General features: G+C 43.1%; 1 protein-coding gene across 1 annotated transcript in view; it reads left to right on the forward strand.

Annotated features, from left to right (window-relative positions):
• The window catches only part of LOC132996975 (dystrophin-like), a 138,417-nt gene that overhangs the window by 61,672 nt on the left and 64,380 nt on the right, over positions 1 to 12,365 (forward strand). The window contains exons 5-9 of the mRNA XM_061067346.1: positions 267 to 359; positions 2,684 to 2,785; positions 3,469 to 3,539; positions 5,149 to 5,267; positions 9,022 to 9,221. Of these exons, the coding sequence (XP_060923329.1) occupies positions 267 to 359; positions 2,684 to 2,785; positions 3,469 to 3,539; positions 5,149 to 5,267; positions 9,022 to 9,221 (585 nt within the window). The remainder of the gene's footprint in view (positions 1 to 266; positions 360 to 2,683; positions 2,786 to 3,468; positions 3,540 to 5,148; positions 5,268 to 9,021; positions 9,222 to 12,365) is intronic.

Consider the following 12,365-nt stretch of genomic DNA (forward strand, 5'->3'; position numbering starts at 1 on the left):
ATATATATATATATGCAATATTTACGAGGCACAATGCATTTTAAAATATGCTTTCTGCAGTGACAACAATACAAAGAGTGAAAACACAGTTAAGAGGCTGAGCAAATAAAGTAATATGTTCATTAACAGAATCACATGACAGACTCTAGCTGAAATAAACGGTAGCAATTTCAATTAGATTCAAAATGATCAATTGTTTTAAAATAGATCTTGTTTAATGAATGGTGTAATGAGAGTTTTCTGTCTGCGTGTCGCCCCCCCCACAGGTTGAACTGGTGAATATCGGAGCGACAGACATCGTTGATGGGAATCACAAACTGATTCTCGGGCTCATCTGGAGCATCATTCTCCACTGGCAGGTGTGTGTGTGTGTGTGTGTGTGTGCATGATTATGTTCTTTCCTTCAAGCCTCCAGTTTGAATTCTACATATATTTCCCATTGTAGCAAATATTTGCAACCTATTCATCGCGTTGAGCCTGTATAGATGGTACCTTCTTTCATTTGCCTTGACCTTGATGAGTATCGACTCATTCAGCCAAATCCATTAAACAGTATAATTGAATTACATTGCGTTCAAATGAGTCAATTTAAAGGGAAACACAGAGTTTTATAGCGAAGATTAAGAAGATACACTGTCTGCAGCCATGTTGGTGAGATGATCACACGTTCTTCACTAAACTGCATCAACACCATTAACACCTGTTTCCATGATGCACTGACTGAAGAAGCTCGGACATAGGAGGCTTGTGTACATTGCTCTGTCAGTTGGTGAAGAAAATACTCACATATTACTGCAGACGTCCATTTTTTACATCACAGAGATCCAAATGTTGGGCAGAAAAACAAGGTGCGTCAGTGGTTCGCATTAGTTTCCAATCACAGGTCAGGTTTGCAGCATCATAGCTTCGGAGAAAAGCACATCCACTGGCCACATCAAGTGCGAGTGCATAAAACAGCACTACAAGTTTCCTTTAATGTTTTTCTTTTCATTACGTCTCAAACTCTCCCGGCTCTTTTCCTTCGCTGCTTTTCATCTTCCTTCCAGTTCACAGAGCAATATTCATCCTTCACTACTGGCTTCTTCTCTCCCTAAGCTGTGTTTAAGGTTCAAAGTGTGTTTGGTGATGGAGTCAGTGTTTAAAACCAACAACATGTAGAGTCGGTGTCGTGTACAACACAACATATCTCTGTATTTCACTCCACACCAACTTGAATTGAAGCTAATGTCGCAATAAAACTAGTTTTGTTATAGACTTAATGACACGATTAATAGAAAAACACGGGTCTGTAATGAGATGCTTGTGTTGGCTGAGTGATTGTGGGAAGCAAATAAGTGTGAGTCTGTGTATGTAGTTTATGAATATGTTAAAGCCTGCTATGCCCTGGAGGTTATCATTCTGCCTGTGTGTGGGCACGTATGCCAGTCTGTGAGTGCGCCTCTGTGTGTGTGTGTGTGTGTGTGTGTGTGTGTGTGTGTGTGTGTGTGTGTTCTCATCTCTGTCAGTGTGTAGAGTATGTGTGTACAGCGGTCTTTGTCAAAGCGCCCCTCCAATTAAAGTGGAAATGCATTCGGTGACCTACTCCCAAATGAGCCCTTTTTTTACCTGGCAGGCCACATTCTTTGAGGAACTGCTAACAAAGCTCTGTGTGTGTGTGCGTGTGTGTCTGTTTGTGTGTGTGTGTGTGTGTCTGTCTGTGTGCACACTGATATGAAAGAGATCCTCATGAGTCCCCTTGCTGGGAATTTGCCTCACCAACAAATTACATTGAACTCTCTTCACAGGTTTAATCAAACGTTGTGTGTGAGAGTGTTTTTCAGACTTTTTTTTGACTCAACTGTTTTTCAACTTGTCTTTCGAGCCAATGCTCGGAAGTTTGCTAACACTGGGTCACACTGTGTGGCTGCAAAAAATGGTGTGATTGTGTGCGTTTCTGTGTGTGTGTGTGTGTGTGTGTGTGTGTGTGTGTGTGTCTGTGTCAAAGTCCAGACAGCAAGGACAGTGAGGCAGAGGAGGAGAGCTGAGTTTATAAGGAAATTGGAGCTCAGAGGAGGGAAACGCTGAACCACCTTTCGCATTTGTGTGTCTGTCTGTGCGTGTTTGTACATGCATGTGTGCGTGTGCGTGTGTGGCTGATAGAACAGTGGTGGGTCAGGTTTGCATGAATAATGCTCATCCGGCCAGTGAAAAGTGTAACAGCTCTCTCTCTCTCTCCCTCCGAGCCCTGAACGAGTGCTCTAAAACTGTCACTCACAACCTGCCAAAAATCCACCTTGTGCACGCTGCAACACAATCCACACACTTGTGTTCTTTGACTGTGTTGTGTGCACTTCTACTGAGTGTGTGTGTGTGTGTGTGTGTGTGTGCTACAGTGTGTAGTTACCGATGTATGAAAATTCAACGTATCCACTGACGGGTCGTGTCAAAACGTTGCTAGAAAGCAGCTGTTATTTTTATAAAATCTCTCTTTATTTTTGTATTGTTACATCACCAGGCATCATATTAGCACCAAGCTAAGATTTATAACTTAAACTAAGACATTTAAAAAGGCCAATTTATCTCCAGCAACAACTTAATTAATTATCCAGAGAATATGATGCCTCATATGGAGAGTGTACATGTTCAAATCCTTTGTTTCACGCACGTGGATGAAGCTTGAATTTGTGTCTTTCTGTGTGTGCAGGTAAAGGATGTGATGAAGGATGTGATGGCGGGCCTACAGCAGACCAACAGTGAGAAGATTCTGCTGAGTTGGGTTCGTCAGAACACGCGCCAGTATCCTCAGGTGGGTTCCTCTTGTGCTCACTGAGCTTTACACCCAGGCCACAGGTTCTCCTCCTCTGCACTCTCACCTGTATTTTCAGGAAACAACAATAAATCACTGAATAACTGGCAGTGACATTTGTCTGCCTTTCTTTTTTTGTGGTTTTTATTGGATTACACACATTTTCCTTTTCTTTTCTAGTCTCTCTGTGTGACAGGATATCACTAAACTCTTTATTACCAGATTTCATGAAGCCTAATGGACAGATAGGCTTTGGTCCAGTAAATAATGGAGACGAGATCTGGGATTAGTGCCATCATATTATTAATGAGTGTGAAACTAAAAGACACTGAGACTTGAGAATTTGTCCTAAAAATACATTTTCAGGGTGAAAGAAAAATCCAATTGACCAAATATGTCAGTGTAAGGAACATTTGCTCTCTTCTAAATCAGAGCATATTCTCCTCTATTGCACACCTTCAAACCGGGATGTAGATTAGATTAATATCTTACATTTGAAATCCATTTTGAGCCACAGCATTCTGTCACTGTATTTCTATATCAATTTTGGAGGTAAAATAAGTCTTCAATCCAGTGAGTACTTATAAAAATTGTCGCCAGTGTTGGGATCAGAGTGTTTCTATGGTGGCTGTCACACTGCATTCACCGGTTGGCCCTTTAATATCCATTATCTCTGTCCTCAGGTCAACGTGGTTAACTTCTCCAGCAGCTGGAATGATGGATTGGCCTTCAATGCCCTCATCCACAGCCACAGGTATAGTGCAGCAACGTGTGTGTGTGTGTGTGTGTGTGTTCATACAGAGAGACAAGGGAAGATAATAAAATAATAGACAGACATGAAATGGACAGATAGTGGGAAGTCAAAGAGGTGCAGAGGGAGAAACTATTGGATTATTAAGAACCCTAAATTATGATCTTGTTCACAAATTGTATAAGATCTACTTGGAGGTGTAAAATCACCCCATTAAACTGAGCTCTCAGAAGGAGACAGGGCCACAGTGGCAGACAGTGGCAACTAAATGCATAGTTTAGTTGTCTTCATTTAAACCTAATCAGCTGTAGACTGGACGTCAATGAGTTGGACTGTTAGTGTTGCTTCTCGTAACGCATGGAGGAATCTCAATTTTATTTGTCAGTGTTGTTTTTGCCATGATTAAAATGTCCAATGAGCCTATTTGTTCAGAGTAAGATTTTGTAATTATCCCTCATATATATTGACAAAGCCTCTGCGTGTAGTGTAATGTAGCAGAGGCTTGTATTTAGGTGGCTGAGACTAAACAAGCAGAGCGGGAATCTTTGTAAATATATCCAGACACCCAGTCTACATAGAACGGATTTGGGAACGTCCTGAAATGTAAATGAAGTGAGGATGTCCTGAGCTCATCCACAAATTTAAGGTCAGGTGTCAGTGAAGCCAGATATGTGGTGATGGATCGGTGCTGTAAAACCCACCACTGTGCACCTTGTTAAACCAACCAGCAAATAGCCAACTGTAAGTGAGTCAGAGCAGCCAGAAGCTTCAGTTAAACAGTAAATAATTGACTTCTGATTGTTCTACGTCTGCCCCCCCCCCCCCCCCCCCCTCTAGTCCCTCTGACCTGTGGCACAGAGTGAACAGCAGCAGTCTGGCCCTGTGCACTCAAATACATAATTAAGCAGTTAATGGATAAAAAATGAACGTCCAGATGAATAAATGGATGAATGGCTCTGCAGATTTGATACAAAACCTCCATCTGACTCGGTGGATAACCAGGAGAGTTTGGGTCTCAGGCCTCATATAATTATGAATTAAATAATGGCTCGGTAGCATCTGGTAGCAGGCGCCTTGCGGCAGGAGAGATCTCACACACCAAGGGCACGGCCCTGCGCATCGTTTGCCCTGTTGCTCCTGTAGTAAAGGAACATTTGGCAAATTTAAAATCAAATCACATACAAGGTGAACTTGCTCTTCTGCATCATAAGGGTCCACTTCCATTGTTCACTGAGGAAATGATGGCGGACTGGGTTGAGTGCGTTCAGCTCAGAATCGCTGCACGGCAGATGAGCGGTTGCTGACTGACCGGAACCTAATTCCAGAAATAAACTTAGCTGCATCAGCTGAAGTGGGACAATTACACTGTGTTTCATTTTTTTGCGAAACTTTAACTATGAGCAATATATAATAAAATGCATTAAACATTTTTATGAGCAAAATGTCAGCCCAGTTTACTGAGGGGAATGCAACATGTGATAAAGAACTTCCACTGAGGCTCTGAGACGATGACCAACCAGGGACATGATCCTGCTAATTCTTGGTATTTCTCTTCATCGGGCTAAATTAAAACGCAGGTTCAGTATGATCAGCGTTTTGTTTTCTCTTCTAGACCTGAGCTTTTTGATTGGAGCTCGGTGGAGAAGAAGACGTCAGCGATCGACAGACTGGAACACGCCTTCAGTAAGGCAGAACAACACCTGGGCATAGACAGACTGCTGGACCCTGAGGGTAACGAACACACACACACACACACACACACACACACACAGAGTCGCACACATGCACACTAAAACACTGCTAATTTCAGAGAAGAACACTGGTAAAGATGAAGCTCCCATTGTGTTTTTACTTGCCTGAGAAGTTACAATAGACGCCTCCTAACAAGTACACTCACAGAGGCATCTCTAACTGTCAGGACTGCCGCTGACCTCAGACCAGTTTATAGGCTCTTAATCAAAACTGTCAAAGCAAGAGGATAAAGTGAGTAAAGATGACCGGGGTCAAAGTTTACTGCAACATTGTCTCTGTGTGACAAATGGGGGTGTTGTTGTGTTTGTGCGAACATACAGCAGATCCAGATTTACTGCACTCATCAGAAAGAGGTCGATAAAGATAAAGTTGGGTGGGAGTACAGTGAGGAGCCAATGTAAGAGACAGGGCTGCTTAATAACGGTTTATCTGACTTTTCTTAGACTTAATACAGGAAGTGAACATTTGTCTACCCTCACCCTCAGTTATCGTTTACAAATTTCAATTAAAAAATGAATAAAACTAATGTGAAAAGGATTCATTTATTCTTCCGAGGAGGATGTTGAGATAAAATGAACAAAATCAGGACTTTAAGATTAAATTTAAAAGATGATACTGACTCAGCAGACCTTTTTTCTACTGGCTCAGGGTCTTGCAGGTTTAGACTGAGCCAGAAATATGATCCAGGTCCGTGGAGTAACAGATTAATGGGTTAAAGGCTTATCAGGCACCAAAACACAGACAGAGGTTATAATACAGGATGCTTCTACTCTGGAAGTAATTATGACTGTAACCGTTTTATCTCTCTCATGGCAATCATGAGATAAACAGAAACACCAGATGACCTTGTATTTTTTGCCAGACTCCTCTATGTTGTCACCGCAACTCGACAGATTCCCTAGTTCTTCTGAACAAATGAGGCGGCTTTGTTAGATTCCACCCACACAGGGCTAAACTGGAACTGAACATGACCAGAGGTGGACAAAACAGATGCTTCCACACATTCACCCTAAGTTCGAACTGTATGTGAGAATGCAAAAAAGTTAGCAAAAAGGTGTTTTCTGCAGCAGGATTTAAAGGTAATTTCCTGCCTCCTGCTGCTGCCCCCCCTCGGCTGAATGCTCCAGACAATCTCCTGTTGTTGTGGATGTATCCGACCCGTACCATCTCCTGCTACGTTCTTCTTATGGGAAAGGAAAAAACACTGGAAACTGTCCGAATTTCCCGGAGTTCATGTGTCTGAAAACGTCTCAGGTGTGATGTGTTCGTGCCCTTGAGTTCTGAGGCGAAGCCCTGAAGCTGAGTTCTGATACAAACTCCAGTGGAACAATAGTTGGTTGAGACAAGTAGAAAGTTTGTCAGAATAAACAAGGCGTGAGGAGGATTGGAAATGCGAGCGATTGATTTAAATTCAGATCATCCCGCAGCATATTGCACCATTAGACATCTGCCCAGATGAGTTCCTCAACAACAGCACTCTCATTTTACACCTTCATCAGTTTTGATATGATTCAGACTGTGTCCTCTCTAAATTAAAACCTTATGGAGCTGACCCCACACTTGGTTGATACATATGGTCTAATTAATTTAACATTCACACATTTGCTTTCTTAAAGCATTAGAACGAGGATCTGATGGTTTAATTTATTCTCTCACCTGTTTTTCTCTGTGTGTCTCTACCTTTTGTTTATCCCGTCTTTGTCTGCGTCTCTCTAATTCCTTTTCCACTCTCCTTGTTCGTCTCGGCATTGTTTCCCTTTGCTCTCAAGCCTTTGTTCACTTCTGCAGCCCCGGAGTCAAAGCTCTCACGCAGCTGCAGAGTTTCAACTCACTTCTCAAATTGTTTTTTCTCGGGAGTCACATATATAGCTCCGGAACAAACACAGCAAAGTGTGGAATATTGGTTTGACAAGTTTCTCTCCACCAAACTGTCTGTCTCTGAAGTTACATCTGATCTGAGGTGGGATGTCGCATCAAGGACAAGTCATGAATGGAATAATCTAGTGTATGTTTGGTAGGAGAATACGATTTTTTAAGATAAATATCAGCAAATACCAAACAAAACTGTTTTTAGAGAGTAATTTTTGAAAATATTGAATCCAAACTACGCAGTGTATGTTTAGATGTAATCACTGCGCACACAGACAAACAGAAGCAGGCTGATAACCTTGAAGCAACATGTGAGAGAAAACAACAAACACGTATGTGCTCATTCATTCAGATGCTGTACACACTGACATGCCTGAACACACACTTACAATCAACTCAAACACACACAGGAAAGCTCCGTTACACACACAGGACATCCATCGTTAGTGTGCACACGTAGCAGAGCTGTGGTGAAATGATAAAAATGGAGATTAGACAGAAAAAGCGAGTGATCAGAAGCAGTTCGGGAGGCGTGTGCACATCGACAGCCTCCTGCAGATGGTGGCTGTGTTTATGGAGCTGTTTGTCCTCCTCAGACAAACAATAACACCCCGAGATTTCTCTCTGATGCTCATAAGTCACCGTTCCACAGCCCAAATATATGACTATTACTCTGTGTGTTTATTTCTCTCAGGCTCACATCAGCTCACACACACACAGTCACTTTCTTGGTGCACGGCCAACGCACAGTTTGTGTATTTTGTTTCTTTTTGCTGCCATTTGTTACTCTTAAAGTCGTGAGCTAACCTCGCTCTACACAGACCCACAACCAGCAGTTTATTAACAGGGTTTTTTTCCTCCCCTCCCTCGCCCCAAGACGCTTCTCCCTCGGCTTAAACCTAAACTTACTCCTTATCTTCTTTCTCTCTGCGTCTCCGGCTCTTACGAAGCTCATTCATCTGCTGCGATCCGTCTGTGCTAGTTTTGCCCAGGCCCCAGGCTCTTGGCCACCCGTCTTGAAATCGCCCCTCGTCTCATCTACCTGTTGGACGAGTTCGCTTGGACTGGGTTTAGCTGTAAGCTTCCTGGCAGACAGGCTGACTGACACACAGCGATGCTATGGGAAATTAAAAAAGCAGGACAAACAGAGGCCTCCAGTCGTGAGTGGACACTGAGACAAATGACTGTCTGCTCCATGACCCTGCAGGCTGCGAGATACCTGAGAAGAAGCCATGCTCTTATCCCCGCATGGAATGTCAAATGTTTAAACTTGCCCAAGTTTCCGAGCTCAAAATGCAATTTTAAACTTAGCATCTTCTCATATGTTGTTTTGCACAGCCAAAGATATTCAGTTTAACCGCTATCCACCTAGAATAATGATGATTGTAGCTCAACTAGAGAAAGTGATGAGCAACATGACGCGATTAATGCAACAGGTTCAAAGTGGTCGTTTCTCCAGACTGGATAATCAGACTTTCCCACAGATTCTGTCTTTTTCTCTGCTGCTGAATCAGAGGTGAATCATCATCATCCGCTCAGATACCAGTTAAATGAGTCATCAGTGGCCTACAAAACTTTCGGCCCTGTAGTTTCTGTGGTTGCCATGGTCACATTAAAGTTCACCCATCATGAACTGATGCAGTCTCCAGCGGCACATCTGCAGCCAAAACCCATGGAGACCCACTTGCTGTCTGGAAGTACCTCCATGGTCTGAGCAGAGCATTACCTTCCTTCCTGCTGTGTCTCTGTTTGCAAAGTATTGCTTGAGAAGTGAGTGGGTATCGTTGACCCATTGCAGTTATGGGCCAAGATGTACTATGATGACGTTTCTGGACAATGTAAACAATGACTTTCTGCTCCTCAGATGTGGCGGTGCCCCGACCGGACAAGAAGAGCGTCCTCATGTACGTGACGTCGCTCTTCCAGGTGTTTCCCCAAAGCGTTTCCATGGAGGCCATCAAGGAGGTGGAGACTCTGCCGAGACCCGGGACAGCGGCCAGCATCCGCCGGACGACAGCAGAGGAGCACTACCAGATCCAGACCCAGCAGCGCTTCTCTCAGCAGGTTAGACACACGGGTGAAGCTTCTTATATCACAGTCTGTGAGAACTGAGAACTTCCTTCCTGCTTTCATTTCATGACTTTTCAACTCCCCACTGAGATGCAGCGGTTCCATTGTTCTCTGCACACAAGCCAACCCTTGTGCAATGACTGGAGCTATATTTGTACTTATGCTGAAATGTCTGAAAGAAATATGCAACATTCAGTTATTATGTAGGAAAAAGATACTACTTTGCATGTACAATAATTTACATTTAACTTTGACATTTCATTGCTCTGTTCCTGAGAATGGTCCCAAACCTAAATAACAATATTCAAGTACACTTAGTAGTATTACTTATTTACTTCAATCCCCTTATCTCCTGCCAACCTGCTCCTTTATCAAGATATCAAGTGAACAGGACACACTCTCTGCTGAAGTATTTTTGAGAAGATGAAGAGATGATCCCTGCTTCAAAATGTCCTTGGAGTTGTCTTAAATCAGGACTGTGCAGCAGCAGCACAAAGAATATAATTAATCTGAGGAATTCGGCAGAGATTTTAAATCTTTGAGGGAAAAGGAAAGGTCGGGGAACAGTGGAGTTCTGAAGGCACTTAGATCTCACATTTCTACAAGCAGTCAAACGATATCAATGGCAGTTTTAGAACTACTTCATTCATGGTAGTTCTATTAAATGAAAGGAAGATGTTATAACCAGCAGCCACACAGGCTGACAAGTGGTTAAAAAGATGAAGAGTTATACTTGGATAAAGTTTGACAGCACAATTACTTCATATTGTTACAGCAAACTGAGAAGAGGTTTCCTGGAGATTATCACGACCATTTCAATTACCAGTTAGGCTTAAGAGGAGAACTACCACAAATTGATGGCAGGAATTACGAGGCAATCTGGCACAGAAAGGCAAAAGATAAATGATTTGACTAAAAACAATATCCCTACAGCTTTACTGCTCCTGAAATTGCATTTGACAAAAAGGGTCCGTTTAAGGTCAAACGTTCTTGGCTCTTTGACAGCTCTTCCCTCTGGTTTGCAGTGAAGAAGCCAGGAGAAGCTCAAAGCTTGTTTTTAGTCGTTGTGATTTTATTTCCTCGATGGCAGCGAGTCATGTTAACCCAGCTCTGAGGAACTAAAAGCACTTTCGAGCCTGGAAACATTAAAGTGAGCTGTATTACTCCCTCCATTCACAAGCAATAAATGACAAAATGAAAATCTACTTGTTTATTCCTCAAATATAAGAAATAAAGAATAAAACATAGGGTCACAGCACTTGGACAAGGTTGAAAAGTTAGTCTATGTTCATTTTTCAAACCTACAGCCACTGTTAGAGATTCTAATAGAAATGTCAAGGCTCATAAAGAGCACTTTAAATAAAGTATTAGCTTTGAACAGGTATTCTGCACCAGCAAGGGGATATAATGATGTAGAAGTATGTGTTTTTAATTGGTGCATTACTTAGTCTGCTCTGTCTGTATTATCCAACCTAAGTTTGGCAAGCAGCGAGCTTCTTCTGGCACGCCAAGCAACCGCCCTGCAAGAGTAGCACTGAAGCAATTACCCTTTTAAGATCTTGTGCGCACTGAGCAGAGCGGTTTATGTTCCCAAACCTTATTTTGAAATGAAACTTCAATTCAGCATCCATCTAATGGCCATCCATCTGTCCGTTCATCCACTTATCTATCCATTTCGGAGCCACACACTCATCTCAGAGTCTCGGCTCAGAGGCAGCCTTCGCAGCAGATGTTCTTTTCCTCGCTCACTTCCTCCTGGCTGTTCCGAGGGATCCCCAGACTCCTGCCGGGCAAGCCGAGTGACGCAGGCACTCGGCTGCTTCCAGTGAAAACGAGCCGCCGACATATCTCATTCTTTGCGTCAGTACCTGGAATTAGTGAGCGTCTGAATGAAAATTGACATCTGAATTGAGACAGAAGCTCGGAATTAATGTGCTGTATAAATGGACCAAATCTAAAGTCCCAAATTCGATCCACCAGCTCTGACCTTTGGAGCTGAGTTAAACAGAGGTCATTGTAATGCTGTCTCGCCAAAGTAGGATGGAGTGCACTTCCTGGAGTAATGGCTGGTAATATTATTATCTCACTCTGTTTAATGGCCACTTCAGTCTCCCTCCTTCATCAGCTCTCTGTCTGAAAATGGAGAGAGACTGCAGGAATTTCACTGCTGGGAACCGGACGGAGAAGTGCAGCGGAAAGATGTAAATTTAATTGAAAAGATAAAGAGGGAAGGAGGGAAGGGAGCAGGGGAGTGTAACGATAAAGAAGTACAGAACAGAAGTGAAGAGTGACATGGAGCAGACATTTGAGACGTGTGAGGGAGAAGTCAGGAAAACCCGAGTTCCTGACAACAGCTATTATCTGCCTCCCGCCTCATCTGTCATCAGCAGCGGCACCGTCACCACCTCCTCACATCAACACCGCACCCCCGACCCACAGCACGGAGGAGAGGAGAAACGTACACCTTAGTAAATCCAAACTTTGAGAGCATTGTTCAAGACCAGTCAAAGTTAATCTGTGACATTCTGAGATTTCCCGACTCACCCGGTGTTCGGAGCAGGTGGAAATAATGTGCACGTGAGTTTGTTTGCCAAAAACCATTTGATCCAGTCGCCTCTGGCTGTCTGCTCTGTGCAAGTGTGGGGGGGGGGGTTGGAAAACGCATAATCGACCTTGAAAGAGAGAGAGGGGAGTAGAACGAGGGGTAAAACAGAGAGACAGAGACTCAGACAGTGACGGGGGAAGGGAGATAGAAGGTGGTGAGCAGATTAACTGGAGTTCAGCTTGTTGCTGCAGAGAGAAGGAGGCGTGTCCAACAGGCGAGAGCTCAGCTGTTTGAAAATCAGACACTTACACAGTTTGACGGCTGCGTGGGTCAAAAGGTCGGCTGGGCGGGGCTTGTTGCACTGAGGCTCAACTCCAACTATAGAATACGTGTAACATTAACTCAAAATTCAAATCCATTCATCATCATTTAGCCTATTTCTGATATAAATAGGAATATTCAACTTTTATTTCCCGGTCACAAATTTAGGAAGAAAAGCTTTTTATTGTTATTATTAAAAATACTCTCAGGGTCTTAGGTCTTACTTTGTGAAACATGTTGTGATTGATTTTTCAACGCACCATTACACAGGA

This window comes from Limanda limanda, chromosome 23, assembly GCF_963576545.1.
Source record: "Limanda limanda chromosome 23, fLimLim1.1, whole genome shotgun sequence".
Classification (NCBI taxonomy): Eukaryota; Metazoa; Chordata; class Actinopteri; order Pleuronectiformes; family Pleuronectidae; genus Limanda; species Limanda limanda.